The 22,553-nt window shown below is 42.2% G+C and overlaps 1 protein-coding gene across 2 annotated transcripts in view; it reads right to left on the reverse strand.

The window, feature by feature from the left end:
• SORT1 (sortilin 1) overlaps nt 1-22,553 on the reverse strand; it is a 530,048-nt gene that overhangs the window by 34,814 nt on the left and 472,681 nt on the right. The window contains exons 1-3 of one of the 2 annotated variants that reach the window (XM_063451763.1): nt 13,109-13,372; nt 6,773-6,829; nt 6,562-6,635 (exon numbers count right to left, since the gene is read on the reverse strand). In XM_063451763.1, the coding sequence (XP_063307833.1) occupies nt 6,562-6,635; nt 6,773-6,829; nt 13,109-13,333 (356 nt within the window). In that variant the 5' untranslated portion in view covers nt 13,334-13,372. Of the gene's footprint in view, nt 1-6,561; nt 6,636-6,772; nt 6,830-13,108; nt 13,373-22,553 lie in introns of those variants that run through there. The other variant, XM_063451773.1, reaches the window with a different exon arrangement.

The following is a 22,553-nucleotide window of genomic DNA, read 5'->3' on the forward strand; positions in this document are numbered from 1 at the left end:
AGCAGGTGTGGTGTACCACCTCATGAGCATCTTATAGGCTTGCTCCTGATGTAGCACACATATCGATGTTTTCGCTGTCGCTTCCCATATGTCTACCCAGTCCTCTCCCTCTATTGCTCCCCCTAAGTCTGCCTCCCACTGGTGTATGTAATTTGGGTCTATGGCCCCTTTCTGGGGCGCTGAGCTGTGCATAAATTGTTGTGATCATCCCTTTTTGGATTGTTTCGGCGTTGCACAACCGTTCATAGAATGTCATAGGGGTCTGAGCTGCTTTCTTTATGTTCGGGTGTTTGGCAAAGTCTCGCAACTGCATGTATCGGAAGACGTCCTTGGTTGTTAGGGGTGCTGTGGTTTGTAGGGTTTCGAAGGTTTTGAAGGAATCCCCGATGTACATGTGCTTGTATCTTTGCATTCCTGTGCTTTCTATCCCCCTGAAGTCTCGTGCGCTCAGCCCGGGCTCAAACGCTTTGTTCCGTAGGTACGGAGTCAGCGGTGAGGGTGTATGTTTCAGGGCGAATTTGGTGGCTGTCAAGTCCCAGATCCTAATGGAGTTAAGGATCGCTGGGCAAGATGTATGCAAGGATGGTCGGTCTTGTTTAGGCACCCATATCCAAAATTGAGGGAGGTCAGTGTTCATTAGTTTTGTCTCTAGGTCTACCCATCTATGTGCTCCCTCCGGTGTATGCCATGCTATTATCTGGGCCAGTTGGGCTGCCAGGTAATAATGATAAAGGTTCGGGAGTCCCAGCCCACCTCTCGCTTTAGGTCTGTACAAGGTCTGTCGAGCTATCCTATGTCTTTTCTGTGCCCAGATGAAGTTGTCTATGTGTGTTTGTAGTGTTTGCAGGTCTTGCTTGGTAACTTTAGTTGGAAGGGCCTGAAACAGGAACAATATACGTGGGAGCAGTGTCATTTTGACTGCATGCAGTCTACCAATCCACGATATGGGTCTCTCATGCCATTTTTCTAGGTCCCGACAGAGCGCGTGGATGGTGGGCGTGTAATTGGCGCTGTATAGCTTCTCCGGGTCAGCCGTGAGTTTGACCCCAAGGTATTTAATATCTGATCATGTGAGTTTGAGGGGGTAGGTGTTTTTTATGTTATCTATCCCTTCTCTGTCCATTTCTATTGGCATGGCTACTGTTTTGTCTAAGTTGATTTTGTAGCCTGAGACGCGTCCGTATTCTTCTAGTATTGTCACCAGTCGGGGCAGTGATTGATTTGGGTTGGTTAGTGTGACCAGGACGTCATCCGCATATGCGGAGACTTTGAACTCTTCGCCTCCTGCCTGTATACCTGAGATGTTCTCGTCTTCCCTTATCCTCTGTAGGAGAGGCTCCAACGAGAGGACGAAGAGCAGGGGGGAGAGGGGGCAGCCCTGTCTTGTGCCGTTGGTTGGCGTAAATGGGGTCGGGATCGCACCAGGTACTTTGGTCTGCGCCCTCGGTTGGGTATATAGGGCCTTGATGCCCCTTATAAAAGCGTCTGGCATCTGCAGTCGTTCAAGTAGTGCGAAGAGGTAGTGCCATTGCACTCTGTCGAACGCCTTCTCCGCGTCCAGGGAAAGGATCAGAGAAGGCGTCCGAGACCTCACCGCCCACCATATGATGTCCGCCCCCCTCCTGGTGTTTTCGTACAGTTGCCTTGTTGGTACAAAACCGACCTGGTCCGGATGGACCAGCGTACCCAGGAGTTGGTTAAGTCTTGTAGCTAATATTTTCGCGAAAATCTTTACGTCAAAGTTAATCAGGGAGATGGGTCTATAGTTGGCGGCTTCAGTTGGGTCTCTCCCTGGTTTAGGTATAAGTGCTATATCGGCAGTGAGCATATCTGAATTAGGGTGCCCGCCCTCCATCCATTCTGCGTACATTTTCGTGAGGCTGGGCGTCAGTACGTCCCTAAAGACTTTATAGTAAGGATATGTATAGCTTTTTTATACCTTGGAGAATGTTTGGCAAATTACACAAAGCAAAGCATATAACTTACAAATATCAAGCCTAATGAGGCGGCACACACACGTCTCTAACCACAAAATGTATTATTTTACAATAGAAGACCCTAATAACGGTCATCCTAGTACCAACAATCATAAGCTGCTTAAATCTCTCCCATGATGTCCTGCAAAGTGTCACCTCTTGCCTTTCTTCTATCTCTGATTGGCTGTCCTCCTGCTTTCTGAAACTGAAACTTTCCAAAACAGAACATCTTGTCTTTCCTCCTCCTAATATTAATCCTCCTCTCTCGCTCTGCCTTCAGATTGGTTGTATCCATATCAGCCCATCTTTACAAGCACGTTGTCTTGGTGTTACTTTTGATTCTGGCCTCACCTTTGAGGCTCACATCCGGTCTGTTTTTAAATCATGCTACTAAAGAGCTTGTCCATGTTCTATTAATCTCTCGCATGGACTATTGTAACTCTCTCCTAGTTGGTCTTCCCAATAGCTGTATTGCCCTGCTAGTCTGTAATGAATGATGCCGCCAGACTGATTTTCCTCTCTAGTCGGTCCTCTCACCCCTCACCCCTCTGTTAGTCCTTACATTGGCTTCCTGTATACTATAGTAGTCAATTCAAATTGCTAACCCATAAAGCATCAAAAATTCTAGCCCATCTTATCTCATCACAAATCCATAGTTATGCTCCTTCTCTGTCTCTCTGCTCTGCCTTTGACCTTCTTCTGTCCGCTGCCGCGCCCGTATGACTCACGCTTGCAGGACTTCTCGCGGGTGGATCCCTTCCTATGAAATAGTCTACCTGCCGCCATCAGACTCTCCCCTAGTCTTCTATCATTTAAGAAGTGCCTTAAAACCAATTTCTTTAGGAAAGATTAGGGCCTCCCAGACCAACCTCTACCTCACATACCTCTCTTGCTCTCTCGTAAAGGGCAGCACTTGACTCTTTCCTCCAGCTCTGCTTCACTCCCACCTTATTTGATTGCTATTTCCTATCCTAATGTGTTTTATACCCCACCTCCTATAGACTGTAAGCTTGTTTGAGCAGGGTCCACATCAACCTATCGTTTCTGTAAGTTTTCTTGTAATTATCCAATGTATAGTGAAATCCCCCCTATAATAATATTGTTAAGCACTACGGAATCTGTTTGCGCTATATAAATGACAATAATAATAATAATAATAAATCACACAACTCCATGATTTTAATGTTAAGTCAAACAAATTCCTTTGATCGAGTCTGTGTTTTCTACAGTTGGGTCAGAAAAATTTTGAAAACTGACTCAAGTTTTGTTATTTTGTATGTTTACCAAAATATATTCAACCTACAGTTAAATAATTCATATGGGCTTAAAGTGTAGTGTTTTTTAGCTTTAATTTGAGGGTCTTCACATCCAAATTGGAGAAGGGGTTTAGGAATTACAGCTCTTTGACATGTAGCCCCCCCTTTTTCAAGGGACCAAAAGCAATTGGACAACAGATTATAAAGTGGTTTCATGGACAGACGTGGACAATTCCTTTGCTATTTCTTCATCAATTAAGCAGGTAAAAGGTCTGAAGTTGATTTCAAGTGTGGCATTCGTATTTGGAAGCTGGTGCTGTGAACCCACAACATGCGGTCAAAGGTGAATGTAGGTGGGAAAACAAATCCACCACAGAAGCAGTAAGGAACATTAGGAGTGGTAAAAGCAACAATTTGGTACATTCTGAGAAAAACAATGCACTGGTGAGCTCTGCAACACAAAAAAGGCCTGGACATCCACAGAAAACAACAACGGTGGTTGATCGCAAGATCCTTTCTATGGCAAGGAAAAACGCCCTTCACAACATCCAACCAAGTGAAGGACACTCTATAGGGGATAGGAATAACATTATCCAATAAAAACCAAAAGGAAATAGTTACTTGCCACTATCCCAAATCCCTATGCACATTTAAATAACTGAAGGTTTTAAGTATAACGCCAATGGCCATTAAAAGGTGTAAGCTCACCTGCAACATCAAGGCAAACCTCCTAGGTGAGTCTTACGCGAACAATTCACCTTGCTTCTTTCAGCTCCAGGCAAAAAATAAATCAATATTTTTCTAAAACCCATGTGTTAATTAGTATGTAGGGGTTTAGAAAGATACCCAAGAGATTTTTTACCTGATGCTGAAATAAGCACGGTGAATTGTTAGCGTTTGGTGATGTCCATGCATTCCAGCCTTCAACCAGTCATTGCCTGCAAAGGATTCTCGACAACGTATTAAAAACCAAAAATATTTTTATCATTGTGTCAATTTGTCCAATTACATTTAAGCCCCTGAAATAAGAGGACTTGTTTGATTATGTTAACTATGAAAATGATGTCAGTGTCCAAATATTTATGGACCGAACTGTATATTGAGATGTAGCCACAGTTTGCTATTTGTGTCAACAGGCAGTACCCCAAATTATGTGTACAAAGTAATGCTGAGGCAAACTGCTAACATCACTACAGCACTCACAAGAAAAAATATAAATGCACAATTGCCCATGTTTTTGCTGAATTACTAAGACTGGCTGTGAATTTTGATAATACTGGAATTTACTTTCTGTTTGAGATAGTCATGTTACCAAGACCTTGCAGCCAGCCAAACAAGAACTTTGAGGTCAGACTGTGCCAAACAATGTTTCATATGACTGAAGGGCATAATCTAAAAAAGTTAAAAGTTTAAAAAAAAAACATTATTTAAAGTAGATCAATTAATATCCCTTGATTCCTTATAAGCGGCAGCTAAGTGTGTGTAGCGAGGTTGTCTAATTCTGGGTTAGAGGCAAATCTAAGCTTCACACTACATAATACAAACCCTAAACCTAAATAGCATTAGGGAGGCAACAGGGGAAGCAAAGGATACGGAGGAGGATAGCAAACAATGGGAAATGGAGGTTGTATAATTTAAATCTAGGGCCAAATCTAATGCCAACCGGTGGATGAACTAATGTAAAGAGGGCCCTGGTGCAAGAATTCTTTTCTAGTACTGGTTTTGGTGCCAGAAGTGACCTGAGCTCACTGGTGTACATACCGCGGGCGCAGGGGTCACAGCTGCGACCGGGCCCTTCACTCTAGGGGGTCAGGCCGCCCTGCAGACCCCTGCGACCGGGTGCCCTCCATCATCATTTGCAGCCCCCGCCATATGTTAAAGTTCCCATCAGGTGACCCATGCAGTCAGCGCTACCCGATGGAGATGGATTGTCAGAGGGCCCAGTCAGCGCTGGGCGCTTTAACAGCGCGACCAGGCCCCCTGTGACTACATATCACTCCTCCCAGCTCACAGAGCCCGCGCGGGAGGAAAAACAGGGTGATAACCCTGACTCCGATCAACCTGACCCACCACTGGACTCCAGGGAAAGTCACCCTCCTGCACCTAAAAAGGTAGGAAACCGGAGGGTGACTTAAATATTATGTGTGTGTGTTTGTTTGTTTGTATGTGTCTGTCTGTACGAGTCTTTGTATGTATGTGTCTGTCTCTCTGTGTGCCTGTTTTTATGTATGTGTGTGTCTGTCTGTCTGTCTGTCGTGTGCGTGTATATGTCTTTGTATGCATGTGTTGTGTGTGCGCATGTATGCATCTGTCCATCTTTGTCTCAGTATGTATGTGTATCTGTCAGGGGGGAGGAATTATGGATCAGTTTTGCACCGAGGCCCCATGGGTTATGTGTACGCCACTGCCTGTGCTCTACCAATGTAAGTAGTTAAACTGTTTAGTAGCTGACTTCTCAATGGGGCTCCACAGGACGATACTACTTGCCTCCTCTCAGTCTTCAGGAGAACTTCTGTTACTTCTCCTGACCTAAACCCTGGTTGCTCTCAGCCAATGATCTAAGCTTAACTGAGAGGAGACAGAGAGCAGCACCCAGGAGACCCAATTTAATAAGTCAAAAATGTTACTATATGGTTTGACTACATTGGGGCAAACCGGACACGTGCAATTGTCATGGTGTTCCTTTAAAGCAATTATTTATAAAATCTATTACATTTCATTTATTAAAAATAAAAAAAAATAAAAAATAAAAAAAAAGTCTAGTTTAGATGATAACATTTGGATCCTGGATTTTAAAGAAATCTGTCAAGCCTTGGGAAGACCATTTTCAGAAATCTCATGGATGCAGCATGTACTTTTGTGCTGCTACTGAGCAAGCAACACAACAGACTACCTTCTGTTCCTTAAAAAAGGGACCTTTACAGGGACACTGTAGAAACCAGGGACGGCACATCCAGCACAGGCAGCACATCCAGCACAGGAAGACAGTGACAGAGCCGCTAAAAGTTGCTTGCCTCAATAAACAAATCTAGCCAATCAAGCTGTGTGAGTAGCACTGACCATAAATAAGAACAACAATTCTGTTAGTGCTATTGAGCCTGGCTCTCTGGCATGTTGGTCCACAAAACAATATAAAAAAACCTTTCAAGAAAATTATAAAAAGAAAGTGATAACCCACACACACTTCTAAATATTAATAGTAGAAATGTGTACAATAAACAAACAATGACCTTTAGCTGTTAATGAAGAATGATTTTGACTGCCTGCACCAGTAATCCAAATTTAACTAATTGAAGAGGACATCTTTTTTAGATACAACGTAGACTCACCTTCTGTAGAGCTTGGACTGTAAGTAGGTCATGACAAACAGTGGAATCCGGAATGTAGTGAGCACAAGAATCACCTACAGATGTTAATAATCAGGGGTCACAAACAGTGATAAGATATTACAAAGCATTCATTGTAAACAAATGCACAACAGAGAGCCACATAATCACAGGTCCTCTATCCAAATCATCCAAGACAGTGTCTCAAACTTACCCCAGTTCCATCTCCAATCCACACTAGAGTGAGTTCTTCACTCAGGTCAAATGAGTACTAATTTTAGAAGAAAAAAAAAAAAACACATTATGAAACAGTAAGGGAACTTATAAAATGTAAAGTGTGTTATAACTTTAGCAACCACCAACTTTCAAACCATGTTAAAACGCGGTTTAGTTAGTATTGATGCTTGGCGAAGTTGAACATAATTTATCCCAGACATCGAGATTAAATATTAACTTCTGTGTACAATAAAATTTAGAGCATGCCACACCCTAGCATTACAGTACACCGTGACGCCCTTGATTTGCTTTAAACACCAAATATTTGCACCAAGAACAGAGATTGTAACCTACTTCAATTACATAGGGTTATTCAGGTCATGACACCAACAACAAAAGTATGTTATTCACAGACTTATTTCTAAACATTTTACTCTGAAACTCTGTTAAAGGAGCACCATTTTAGGAATTCAAATCTGCAATGTTATAGTATTCCTGTCCCTAGTGGTATTAGGTCCATCACACGTTCTGTTAAAAACCCTTTTTTACTTACCTTGTTCCAGCACCACGGCTTTTGCGGCTGTCATACTTACAGCCGCTAGAGGTGGACTTAAACCCTCATTGAGATGAAGTGGTCTGGATGACTATAGTGTTCCCTTAAACACTCAAACTCTTTAATTAAAATAAGAAGCAATAACAAAATAGGTGCATCAATAATAAGCTTTAAACTCTTTAGAAATTGTACCATTGAATAAAGCAATGGGACCCCCCACCTCCCCCTCAAATGAGATGCTCGGTTTTCTTTTAAAATGTATTAAAGGGACACTATAGTAACCAAAACAATTTTAGCTTAAAGGACCACTATAGGCACCCAGACCACTTCAGCTTAATGAAGTGGTCTGGGTGCCTGGTCCCTCTAGGATTAACCCCTTTTTTTTATAAACATAGCAGTTTCAGAGAAACTGCTATGTTTATACTGAGGGTTAATCCAGCCTCCAGAGCCTCTAGCGGCTGTCTCATTGACAGCCGCTAGAGGCGCTTGCGTGCTTCTCACTGTGAAAATCACAGTGAGAAGACGCCAGCGTCCATAGGAAAGCATTGTAAATGCTTTCCTATGCGACCGGCTGAATGCGCGCGCGGCTCCTGCCACGCATGCGCATTCAGCCGATGATGTCCCGAGGAAGGAGGAGAGGAGGAGGAAAGCTCCCCGCCCGGCGCTGGAGAAAGGTAAGTGTTTCACCCCTTCCTCTCTCCAAAACCCGGCGGAATGGGTTTCCTGGCACAATAGTGGTCCTTTAATGAAGCAGTTTTGGTGTATAGATCATGTCCAGTCTCACTGCTCATTTCTCTACCATTTAGGAGTTAAAAATCACTTTGTTTATGCACCACAATCACACCTCCCTGCACAGGACTTGCCCAGCCTTCCTAAACAATTCCTGTAAAGCGTAATTTAATATTTACACTTCATTTATTGCAAAGTCTGTATCATTTAGAAGTGCTTATGTACTGCTCTGTTAAAAGCTTGCCATACTTTGCAGGGACCCTGTGCATGAGTAAAGTCAATTTACAGAGAAGGAGATAAAAACTTTTAAAAGTAAGCTGCATCTGATTTAAAATGAAACCATTTTGTTTTTATGCAGGCTGTGTCAGTCACAGCCAGGGGAGGTGTGGCTAAAGCTGCATAAACAAAAACACAAGTGATTTAATTCCTAAAATGGTAGTGAATTGAGCAGTGAAACTTCAGCTATACACCAAAAACTGCTTAATTAAGGCTAAAGTTGTTTTGGTGACTATAGTGCGCCCTTACAGATTTAGTAAATTAGATCACAATCCAGTTATTTCCAGGCCTTGACCGGTTAAGAGAAAAATAAACATTAGGGGAGAGTTATTAACCCCTTAATGCCGTTACCGCGTTCTATGCCATCCCGCATTAAATGGTCTTTAAAGCCGTTGGGGCAGCATAGAACGCTATAACTGCTTTCTGCCCCAGGAGGTGAGATTTACTTACCTTCGCCCGCGATCCTCTTCGGGAGGACTGCCTGACAGCCCAGGCAGCCCTCACCCGGCAAATGAGGCCCCCGGGGGCCATGTGATCACTCTCAAAGAATGATTACATGGCCCTTTATAGCTGGCTGTGGATCTGCCAGCAGGTGGACTGTTTGAGCTGTCAGACAATCCCCCTGCTGGTGTGAAGAATAATAAAAAATATTATTAGACAAGTTTAAAATAAAAATAAAAAATATATATATATATGTAACGTGATACGTAATGTATTTTAATGTTAATATAAGTACATTATATTAATCTTAAAATACACTTAGAATGACGTTACATACACACACATACATATATACATACACGTATAATTACAATAGTACATAAATAAATAATATTTTTTTTTAAAAATTTAAATAAGTTATATATACATACCTATGTAATCTCATTCTAACTGTATTCTGTTATTAATACATATATATTGGTAACAAAATACACTTAGAATTACAATATATATATATATATATTCTACATAAGTATACACGTAGAATTTAAACACACACACACACACACACACACACACACACACATTCTCTACGTGTATGCTTAAGTAATATTTTAACATAATTATGTGAATTAATTAAAATTTGATTGACGTGCCTGACAACCCAGGCAGCAAGTGCAGAGAATTAAATTTGCACGCGCTATATTTAACCCTGTAACTTTCCAAGACACCATAAAACCTGTACATGGGAGGTACTGTTTTACTCGGGAGACTTTGCTGAACACAAATATTAGTGCTTCAAAATGATAAAATTGTATTACAACGATTACATATTTAGTAAAAGTTACTTTTTTGCATTTTTCCCCACACGAACGGCACTTTTACTGGCGATATTATTGTTGTAATATGTTTTACTGTTTTGAAACACTTAGGTTTGTGTTCAGTGAAGTCTCCCAAGTATAACAGTACCCCATATGTACAGGTTTTATGGTGTTTTGGAAAGTTAGAGAGTCAAATACAAGGCATGCATTTCATTTTTTTCACATTGAAATTTGCCCGATTGGTTACGTTGCATGTGAGACCATATGGTAGCCCAGGAATGAGAATTACCCCCATGATGGCATACCATTTGAAAAAGTAGACAACCCAATGTATTGCAAATGGGGTATGTCCAGTCATTTTTAGTAGCCACAAACACTGGCCAAATATTAGTTTTTTTGCCTTTTTCACACAAAAACAAATATGAACGCTAACTTTGGCCAGTGTTTGTGACTAAGTGGCTACTATAAAAGACTGGACAAACCCCACTTGCAATACCTTGGGTTGTCTACTTTTGCAAATGGTATGCCATCTTGGGGGTAAATCTCATTCCTGGGCTACCACAAGGTCTTAAAGGCAACATAACCAACCTGGCGAATTTCAATTTGAAAAAACTAGAAAATGGAATGTGCTATATTTGACCCTTTTACTTTCCAAAACACCGTAAAAACTGTTAATGGGGGGTACTGTTGTACTCGTGAGACTTTGCTGAATCCAAATGTATTTATTTTTATGCAGTTATAGCCAACTGTATTATGACATTTATACTTAATATGAAAGAGGTGAATTACGGTTGAACAGACATATAGCGCAAATACCAGTTTTTGTTTACATTTTGTTTTGATCAGAACATGTACTATAGACTGCGTCCTGAAGGGGTTAATGTTCTGTTTTAAAAATAATTCAGCAATATGAAAGGAGAGGAGTCACCAATACAATGTATTAAGTGAGTCTTCTGGTTTATATGGTGATTGTTCCACTTTTAGTACTATAACACCCCCCCCCCCCTAATTTGTGAGAGAGGCTTTCACACTTCATAAAGCCCCAATAGCAAACAAATAAGTCTAAGTAAAAATAATACCAAATATTGGGAAGTGACCGTTTCCCTTAAAAAAAAAAAAAAATTCAATGGATTCTGCAATATAGTTAACAATTTACATTTTCGGGAATTACAACCTTCAGAGGTTTATGCACTAAAGGTGTAAATGCTAAACATTGACTGGTTATTGCCTTGATTTTATTACTCTGTTTCGACTTTGAACATTTCTTCAACTCCGTTATATTCATAATATGCTTATTTCTTTACCCCAACAATTTTAATTTTGGTTTTTAGTGGTTGTAGTTGTCAAACATATTCTGCCAAATAATGTCATAAAAGGTCTAAGAGTGGCACGAATATTTTTTTTGAAACTTTGAACGAGAAAATCTGTTTATGTAAGCAGAGACTGCACATATGACAGCGCCCCAGGGACGGTCACTCATTAAAATAAGCATCATTACACTTAACCTGCCAAACCGGATGTGCAGGTTCTACCGAGCTATGAACCTTCAAGCGTTTGGAGCAGAGCCTTTGCCATAATCAAATAGAAACGATCAGGTTTTCCCTTGACAATTTTCTTTGTATAATTTTTGTTGCCTTGCAGATCTAGACAGGTGCAACAGTATTTACTATTTGTACAAAACTTCGCTCTAATGTGTGGATGCATCATGCCAACAAAGCCAGTACAATGGAAACAGATCATACAGTTATTTAATCCAGCAATAAGCCAGTAATATGATAGATAGATGGATACACACACGTACATACACAAACAAACACTCTGTATAAAAATGTTCCAGCAACAAAGATTATGAAAGTAACCTAGTTAAAGTGAGCCAATAATAGGACAAAGGGGAGCACTATCCTGAGAATACACTGGCATCTATCTGCCTAACTTCATGGTTATGGCAATCATGGCACATCAACAACTAAAACGTTAGTAGGGTTTGCAGCAGGTAAAGCAAAATACTACTTTAATCCAGGCCTGTCTTTTCAAAGTACAGTAATTGCAATAACAACAACAACAGTAGACAGTCATGCCACATGAGATTGGTGAAGGACCTTTGTGAGAGGGTACAGCCATTCATAACAAATATGTCCTACACATGGCACACATGTTAAAACAATGGCATTTTCTAGAGAAATTGATACACTATCACTGGGGATGGTATTAGAAGAATACAATATAAAACTATTTAAGCTACCTGACCTAACCATTAAATGAATAAAATAAATAGGGGATAGATATATATATATATTTTAATTTATAATATAAATCTTTGCTCTTGTTGAAATATAATTTTTTAAAAGCAATGCGGAGAAGACAGTCAACTCTTTAAATAGTTTTTTTCGCTCCTTAGACAGTAAACCACACACCAATTATATATATATATATATATATATATATATATATATATATATATATATATATACACATACACACATACATACATACATACATACATATACACATACATATATACACACACACACACACACACACACATTATTTGAATTTATGCCACAATCAGTACACCCATTGCATAGGGCTACCGCCATGGCTCCGTTTGCTCCCCGTCAAGGTGAGTTTCCCTGTAAGAGAGTATACCAACAGCATGCAGCAGGGTCACTGTGCCAGGCACTAACACAGAGTATACCGACGGCATGCAGCAGGGTCACTGTGCCAGACACTAACACAGAGTATACCGACAGCATGCAGCAGGGTCACTGTGCCAGGCACTAACACAGAGTATACCGACAGCATGAAGCAGGGTCACTGTGCCAGGCACTAACACAGAGTATACCGACAGCATGCAGCAGGGTCACTGTGCCAGGCACTAACACAGAGTATGCCGACAGCATGCAGCAGGGTCACTGTGCCAGGCACTAACACAGAGTATACCGACAGCATGCAGCAGGGTCACTGTGCCAGGCACTAACACAGAGTATGCCGACAGCATGCAGCAGGGTCACTGTGCCAGGCACTAACACAGAGTATACCGACAGCATGAAGCAGGGTCACTGTGCCAGGCACTAACACAGAGTATACCGACAGCATGCAGCAGGGTCACTGTGCCAGGCACTAACACAGAGTATACCGACAGCATGCAGCAGGGTCACTGTGCCAGGCACTAACACAGAGTATACCGACAGCATGAAGCAGGGTCACTGTGCCAGGAACTAACACAGAGTATACCGACAGCATGAAGCAGGGTCACTGTGCCAGGCACTAACACAGAGTATACCGACAGCATGAAGCAGGGTCACTGTGCCAGGCACTAACACAGAGTATACCGACAGCATGCAGCAGGGTCACTGTGCCAGGCACTAACACAGAGTATACCGACAGCATGAAGCGGGGTCACTGTGCCAGGCACTAACACAGAGTATACCGACAGCATGAAGCGGGGTCACACTCTCTGTAACTGGAATCCCAGGTCTCCTGTGACCCCCATACACAGCCCCTGGCCCCGCACCGTGTGAGTATCCTTGGCCAGCCGGTCATGGAAGGGCCCCGGGTCACTGCACATCTCCTCCACGGCAGCTCGCTCCACGAGCCCCGCGCTCCTCCGCTCCCGGCTGCTCCCCGCCGCCCCCTGCGGCCACACGGCTCCAGCACTGGCCATGACCCGCCATAGTCCGATCACTAGGATTAAATAGAGCCCAGGGCCCCCAGCTCGCACGTCACCAAAGGGCCACATCGCTCCGACAGCTCGGGAGAAAAGCAGCACCTCACACTGACAGATCCTGCGCTCTGAACTGCTGATTGGCTGGAAAGCCCATCCATCATCACCAGTCCGGGTTCTTATTGGTCAGATTGGTCAGATATTTCTCCGCAATATTAGCGAGGCTGTGTGTTGCACCTTGCATGCCTAATACAGCCGTGGTCTGCTCCGGTAACCTCTTCTGATTGGCTGCCGTATCAACTCGCGGTTTTGATTGGCTGATGATGACATGTCTGTGTTTACCTAAATCTTAGAATGTTACAAATATGGATAAACTGGGACAGTGTGCAGTGCTGGTCCCTATTCCATCCACAGCCTATTGTTACTGTAACATACTGCAATTGTCTCATTTATTGTTACATTTCACCCAATTTATAAAATTATATTGTAAAGTGTTGAGGAATAAGTTGGCGCTACATAAATACCAAAAATACACCCTGTTCCAAATTATTATGCAAATTCTATTTAAGTGTCACAAAGATTAAATATTTTGTTTTTCAGTTTAACTCATGGATGGCATCGTGTCTCAGGGCTCTTTTGATCACTGAAAACAATCTCGGACACCTGTGATAATTAGACTGCCAGGTGAGCCCAATTTAAGGAGAAGCTACTAAAGGAGGGTGTTCCACATTATTAAGCAGAGCACTATTTTCATGCAATATGGGGAAGAAAAAGGATCTCTCTGCTGCCGAAAAGAGTGAAATAGTTCAATGCCTTGGACGAGGTATGAAAACATTAGCTATTTCACGAAAACTTAAGCGTGATCATCGCACTATTAAGAGATTTGTGGCTGATTCAGAGCACAGACGGGTTCGTGCAGATAAAGGCACATTGAGGAAGGTTTCTGCCAGATCAATGCATCGGATCAAGAGAGCAGCTGCTAAAATACCACTACATAGCAGCAAACAGATATTTGAAGCTGCTGGTGCCTCTGGAGTCCCACGGACATCAAGGTGTAGAGTCCTCCAGAGTCTTGCAACTGTGCATAAACCTTCTATTCGGCCACCACTAACCAATGCTCACAAGCAGAAACGGCTGCATTGGGCAGAAAAATACATGAAGACTAATTTTCAAACACCTGTTTACTGATGAGTGCCGTGCAACCCTGGATGGTCCAGATGGATAGAGTAGTGGATGGTTGGTGGACGGCCACCCTGTTCCAACAAGGCTGCGACGTCAGCAAGGCGGTGGTGGAGTCATGTTTTGGGCCAGAATCATGGGAAGAGAGCTGGTCAGCCCCTTTAGGGTCCTCGAAGGTGTAAAGATGAACTCTGCAAAGTATGTGGAGTTTCTGACTGACCACTTTCTTCCCTGGTACAGAAGGAAGATTTATGCTTTCCGTAATAAAATCATCTTCATGCATGACAATGCACCATCTCATGCTGCAAAGAATACCTCTGCATCAATGGCTGCTATGGGGATAAAAGGAGAGAATGTCATGGTGTGGCCTCCATCCTCCCCTGACCTCAATCCTATTGAGAATCTTTGGAGCATCCTCAAGCAAAAGATCTATGAGGGTGGGAGGCAGTTTACATCCAAACAGCAGGTCTGGGAGGCTGTTCTGACATCTCTCCTCCTCCTTCGGTCGTCAGAGAGGGACTCTCCTCCTACTTCGGTCGTCATCGGCTGAATGCACATGCGCAGCAAGAGCCGCGCACGCATTCAGCCAGTCCATAGGAAAGCATTCTCAATGCTTTCCTATGGATGCTGGCGTCTTCTCACTGTGAAAATCACAGTGAGAAGCGCCTCTAGCGGCTGTCAATGAGACAGCCACTAGAGGCTGGATTAACCCATTTGTAAACTTTCTCTGAAACTGCTATGTTTACAGCAGGCAGGGTTAATCCTAGGTGGACCTGGCACCCAGACCACTTAATTAAGCTGAAGTGGTCTGGGTGCCTATAGTGGTCCTTTAAATCAATGCTTTCCTACAGGGCAGATGCAAAGCGTGAGGACATCCAGCGTCATATAAAGAGACTCAGAGTCCTGTAAACTCACGGAAGTGTCTCTAGTGGCTGCCTTCGTACTGCAATATGAACATTGCAGTTTCTCTAAAACTAAAATGATTTACATTTGCAAGGTTAATGGAACAGGGACACTGCACCCACACCTCTTCATTGAGCTGAAGTGGTGTGGATGAATATAGAGCACACTTTTAGGAGCATGTTCAGCAGCTCCCTGGTTTTCATATATTAATATATTTGGGAGTCTAGGCAAACTAACTGGTTTTGCACCAAACCCTGGCACAGGGCCCTATTTAAATGTGTACCGCAGAGAGCCCTAGAGAGCCCCCCTGCCCCCCAAATACAAATAAATAACTTAAAATCTGTAAGCTTTCAAGTTGCTGTTACGTGGATGAGGGCGTGCGCTGGATCTTGTGTTTATAGTGTGCCTTTAACACACCAGAGCACTTGTAGGGAGAGATTCAATTCCTGAGAAAAGCTGAGGTCAGGATACCAGAAATCACGATTTAAAAACGAAGCCGAGGTCAAACACAGGAAACCATAAGATAATCACTAGGAGCACTAAACAAGGTTCTAACAGAAACCACGATAGGGCATTGAATGGGGGCTAAAACAATACTTAAATAGGCTTACCTATGTTCTAATAGGTCCACGTCATCACTGCAATCCAAAACAGATTAGCATCTTAATGATGCCGTGGTCGCTTTAAGAGTGGGCCTAACGTCACACACACACACACACAGTGGGACCTCGGTTTACAAACGCCTTAGTTAACATAATTTTCGGTTTACAAATGAAAATCCATTGGAAATAATGCCTTTGTTTACAAAAAAATTTCGCAATACAAAGCAAGTTTCCCCAGGATACATTGCACCTGGGAGGTTTATACCTCCGCCCTCTGCATGCTGGAGCCTGTGGGTAGCACTTGGCGTCGAGTGTGGAGGTGTTGGAGCGGCTTTTGCATCGAGTTTTGGAGCCATTCTGGAAATTGTTTGCCGTTGTTTTGGGACTTTTTGGTGCATTTCTCAAGCTGTGGAAAGGTAGGGAAATGAGCTTTGTCGTTTCCATGCCTTTTTATTGTGTGTTCTGCATTGTGGGTTGGTTTCCATGCCAGCTCATTTTGACTTCTTTCTGACTTCTGTTGCGAAACCAACCTCGCCACTCTGCCCTGGAGGAGCCTGGTTGCTTGCCTGCTCCCTTTGGACTATGGCCCTGCAGGTTAAAGCTTTTATTTTCCCTGCAGAAAGGCTTGTTCGTGTCTTTCTGCCAGGGTGTTCGGTAGATTCCAGCTACCGAACAAACTACCGTACGAGGGACCACCTAGGAGCTGGAGTGTGCCGTCAATTGACCGCCCAGAAGCTGCGGTTAACCGCAGCTTAATTGATGAACGCGGGGTGGCCTTTGTTCGTTTGCCGAACACGTGACAGCGGCCATTTTAACTCCCGAACGGCCAGCGGTGTTCAGCGCTCAAACTATGGAACTGAAAACGGACTCTTTATTGCGCGAACACAGCTGAGCCGCCAGCCTCCTTACCTCGGCATTCGGTAGTGGAACCGACTGGCTGTTCATTCGGTGGTTTGACCGTATGAACAGCCTCACCCCAGATAGCCATGCCATGGAGCCTATTCGTGTAACGAAAGACTATGTGAAAGACTTTGGCTCCATGGCGATTGAACTATATGTATGGGATCTGAGCGCCATTCGGTAATAATGTGTGCTCAGATCTAAGCTATCTGGGGATATGTTGCATGTATGTGTTTTGTGTACTAAATGTGTCAGTGGGTAATTTTGTGTCTTTTACTGTCTTTTTGTCTGCCATGTGGGTAATGGAGTTTTGCCTCTGTCCTTGGAGATAATTGGATTACTTCTCCAATTATCTCCAGGCCAGGGAGGAGGGATTGTGATGCATTGTGGGATTGTTTAAAGGTGTATGTCTGTGATTGGTCAATGTCCAATATGTTTCCCAGGTTCCCATCTGGTCCCCTAGGGGAGTGTCCACCAGGTGGGAGACCTGCATAAAAGCCGGGCAGTTAGCCCCAGTAAAGGAGTTCCTGCTTAACCCTCAAAGTGAAGTGTCGTCTCATTCTTGGGGGGGGATTTGATTGTATGCCAATTGCCAGGAGTGTAAGCTGTTCATAGGGTTTTTCCTTTTCGGCTGCTTCCAGTGTTCGTGTGTCTCTTGTTCGGGAGTTGGTGAATTCGTATAGTTTGCAGTTCGGGAGATTGGTGATTGCAGTAGCTGCTTGTCTATCTGGAAGGGGATTATCGCCTAGACGGTTTTTATCCCCTTGTGAGCGAAACGGTCCGTTACAACTTCCAAAACTGATTAATTGTTTTTCAATGCATTCCTATGGGAAACCGTGTTTCGGTTTACAAATTTTTCGCAATAAGAAACATCCCGGAGAACGCATTAAATTCGTAAACCGAGGTCCCACTATATATATATATATATATCTCCTGCCGCGCGGCCACGTAGTTTTGTCATACCGCACGGCAGGAGGAGGTCATCTAGGTTCAAGGGAGGTGAGTCCCTCTCAGTGGGCTGCGCGGTCGCGGAGCGATTGGACAGCGTGGCAGGATATAGACTAGGATCGAGGGAGGTGAGTATCCCCCATTGTGCCACACGCTCCAGAGGTAAATAATGTCCACATAACCCCCCCCCCCCCCCGGGAGGATATGCCCACTGGGCGCGAAGGACCAGGCTTGTGTTCCTATGCTTGTCATGTGACAAGAAAATGGTCACATGGTACATGAAGTACTCTTCCAATATAATTTATATTGAAATATTAGAGACATTCAACAGCATGACAAGAACACAAGGTACAGCAGAAAATACAACAAAAGCCATTGCTCTGAAATCCAACTTGCTGTTCCTGTTTTGAGACTATTTATTGTATCACCTCTCTTTATGTAGTACACATGACTAAGGGATTATATTGCAATTTTTTTTTATTATTATTATTTTATTTTGGGGCTACTTGAATCAAAATAAATTTCCATTCTTCAGTCTTTCCCTCAGTTGCCCATCTTGATATATTATTTTCTCTAATTCTCTAAATTGAGCCAAACTAGTTTTGAGTTCCGCTTCCAAATTAGAAATGGATTGTGGCATTATTAGGATGGCAGTAATAGGCTTAGCGCGTCAGCTGACTAGAACCATAACTACTGCTATGGGATATAAAATAGATTTTCAAAAGTACTAGGCAGATTCAGTACAAGACAGGTAACATGAGAGCACAAACAGATGACTATCATAATAAGCTGCACTAGTGCCCAAGTAGATGAAGAAAATACACTGGACTGTAAAAAGACAAAATGTTCATTAGATACACCTGTTAACTGAAAGAAATAAGCAGTGGTAATAGTGAGACCGTAGCCTAATGTGGAATATATGCAGAAAATAATGACATAGTAGGCAAAAATGGTTATTTCTGCTCACTTCAAGAATGCACAAGCAACTTACACCCTGGTAGTGAACTAGGGATAACCACACACAAGAAGGATTTGGGAATTGTTATAGACAACAAATTAGGCAGCAATATCCAATGTCAATCTGCAGTTGCTAAGGCAAATAATGTTTTGTCATGCATAAATTCTCGGGATGAAAATATAATTTTGCCTCTTTATAAATCGCTGGTAAGACCACACCTTGAATATGCTATGAAATTGTGGGCACCTGTTCTAAAGAAGGATAGCATGGCACTAGAAAGAGTGCAGAGACAAGCTACAAAATTGATAAAAGGAATGGAGCAATTTAGTTATGAAAAAAGGTAAAAAAAATCTTTTAGTTTGTAAAAAACAGCGCCTCAGAGGGGATCTGATAACATTATACAAATATATTCAGGGCCGGTACAAACCTTTATCTGGAAATCTATTCATAAACAGGGCTATACATAGGACACAATGTCACACATTTAGGCTGGAAGAAAGGAGATTTCATCTAAGGCAAAGAAAAGGTTTATTTACAGTAAGAGCAATAAGGATATGGAATTCTCTGACTGAAGAGGTGGTTTTGTCAGAGTCTATACAGATGTTTAAACTGCAATTGGATACATACTTGCAAAAACATAACATAGGGATATGATTTCTAATTAGTGGGGTAATAGCTGCTTGATCCAAGGAGACATCTGACTGCTATTATGGGGTCAAGAAGGATTTTTTTCCTAGTTTGTTGCAAAATTGGAAGTGCTTCAGACTGGGTTTTTTTGCCTTCTTTTGGATCAACAGCAAAAACATATGTGAGGAAGGCTGAACTTGATGGACGCAAGTCTCTTTTCAGCTATGCAACTATGTAACTATGAAGAGGCTGTAAAATGGCAGGATAGATGTGTCCTAATTGCAATCTAGATTGCAAAACGTTCAGCCTTTTACATGTGTCTGTTGATCCAGAAAAAGACAACAATATACAGTAATTTGAAACAATTTCCAATTGTGCCACAAATAAAATCTCACCTTACAGGAACACTACAACCATTATAACAACTTCAGCTCAGATAAGTTTTTATGGGAGCCTGAATGGCCAAACACCTTCTCACTGTTTCTTCTGAGGTTAAAATCATTTACCAATAGTTTCACTCCAAAGTGATCCCCAACACTCAATGCCTCTGCCCCCTGACCTCCTTTCTCTCAGTACCACAGTATGAGAAGATTTAGCAAGGTGACCGCAGACCGGCCAAGAGCATCAGCTGATCAGTGGCAAATACTGCACATACAAGCAGCAGTCAAGGGAGCACAGCAGAATTTAGCACCAGGAGACCAGGTTCGGGTTTAGTCTGCTGGAAAATGTTTTTAATCTCTGAAGGCAAAACAGTACCTAGGACACACTTGCCCCATAACAACTTCAACTAGTTGAATTTTTTATGGGGGTGGGAGTGTTCCTTTGAGTCCACAGAAGCAGTCATATTTCTCCATGGAAAAAACAAGCTGTCCCCACACATATTACATTTATATCCTTTGGTTTTTCCAAACCATCATCACAGAATACAGCATATGATAAAACAACCTCTTTAACCAATGAATACTCCATCTTTAACCTGCTGTAAAGAAACCTTTACTGCTATGCAGGTAAAATCTTCTCTCTTCAAGTCTCAATAGTCAAGTTTTTGCTATTTGCACATTAAGTTTGTTGAAATTAAGTTGTTATGGTGCCCATGGCACTGGCTCACCTTTACGGGGTTAAACTGTTAAAGAATGGTTTAACCCCAAAGTCTGTGCTTCCGTGCCGGATACCTCTGCCTCCTCTCCTTCTGTTTGCTGAAATGCTTCAAGATGAAAGATTATGGCTGGCATAGACAGGGGCTGTGTGCTTGTATGTTTTTCAAGCAATTTTTTATGGATATGGATCCACTGATTGGATAGCATCAGCACCCTTGCCCGCAGCAGTCATAATCTTCATTTCATTGTGAAACTGAAATGTTTTACATTGCAGGATTAAGGGGACATACAACCCTTCAATGAGATGAAGTGCTCTGAGTGCCTATAGTGTCTCTTTAAGAACCTCCAGCTCTCTAACATTAGTAGTGGAGGCAAACCATAGGTAAGAAGTTCAAAAACATTTGCACTGTGTGATTAGTTGCACATTAAGTATGAATAGAATATTAAAAAGGGAGAAAACAAAAATTAAAAACTTTTTTTACAGTTTTCTAAGAATTACTTTTATACATCATGTGCAACTAAAGAAAAATAATTCAAAACTGATTAGGTTTTCAGTCCTGTTTATTGAATGCCTTATATGTTTACGATTTCAATAAATTTTTGGTAGTTAACACTAACGCAATGCCAACCCTACACCTAGCCCTATGCTTACATTACCTGTAACACTACACCTACCCTAATCCTACAGGTCCCTCTTATGACACCATTACTGGCCCAGCAGGGGCATTTCCCAGTTTACAGAATATTCTGTACTGTGATCACAGCATGAGTGGAAGATCTCCTCATGCAGCACCACCTGCATGCTGTCCCTGCTGATCACACAGTGATGGTGGTGCTGGGCAGCAGGCACCGCTCTACACTAATCACTTCTGGCAGGGAGCATGCTTGGAGACCCCATCTTTTAAGACCCCCAGGGCTCTTTAACAGATTATTTTGGAATCTCCTCGGATTCCATGTTCATCCCTGTGGTTCAATATGATCATTCAGCCACAGTGATTTTAAGAACTGCATACTGCTCATCACTAAATATGAGTCCAAATGACAAAGGCATTCACCGGTATGAGTAGTGTTGTAACCCTGCTTGCACCAAAACTATGTTAATGCGATCATAATGGCTTTAAAGCCTATTTTTTTCAGGACAACGTTGAACCTCTTAAGATTGTAATTGGTTTAATTGAAACTTAAACAAACACTGAGGAGGATGTTGTAAGCTCCAGCAGCAGAAATCATAAATTAAGCACACTGTGCAATAAGGGAAGCCAAAAAATTTAGACCTTTTTTCACAAACTGTGAAGGGAGGTGGGGAGGTGTGGCTAGGGCTGCATAAACAAAAGGCAGAGAATTCACCATAGAGACTGCAGGGTCATGATCTACACGCCAAAACCACTTCACTGAACTAAAGTTGTGTTGGTGCTTGTCTCATTACTACAGAAGTTATAAACAAGTTTCAAAAGTGAATATCATTTTAATTCTTTAATTAATGTGTTATTTAGCATGTTGTTTTAACGTGTCAATTGCAATAAATAAAACCCTTGAGAACTCATGCCGAAATAATTCTGGCCCCACGCTGCTGGATGAGCTCTGTGCAGTGCATCCTTTCAATGGAGATTTAACCCCTTAAGGACCAAACTTCTGGAATAAAAGGGAATCATGATGAGTCACACATGTCATGTGTCCTTAAGGGGTTAAATACCTGTTGCTACAATACCTGCTGTATATTAAATCCCTACTCACATCAGTAAGAGCCAAGTATCAATCGATACCCAGAGTTCCTCTCTGTCAGCTGGGGCTATATTTACTATACTTTACTGACTTCAGACTCAGAGATGAGCTGGATGCAGCGCTCAAAGTGAACCCAAATGACCTATAATGCCCCAAAATGAGACTAAGGCCCATATAATCCATCCATCAAAATTCGAACTGTAAAAACCGAAACAGTCTGATCTCTTATATGGCACTTACTTAACATAATAGCAAATGCTCACATTGAGAGTATTGTTTTACTGAGCATAATTTTGGGGTTTGATCATAGTGGCACACATCATATTTACAAAATTCCTAGCAAAAATAAAACTTGTATA

The sequence above is a fragment of the Pelobates fuscus genome, chromosome 1, assembly GCF_036172605.1.
Source record: "Pelobates fuscus isolate aPelFus1 chromosome 1, aPelFus1.pri, whole genome shotgun sequence".
Lineage (NCBI taxonomy): Eukaryota > Metazoa > Chordata > Amphibia > Anura > Pelobatidae > Pelobates > Pelobates fuscus.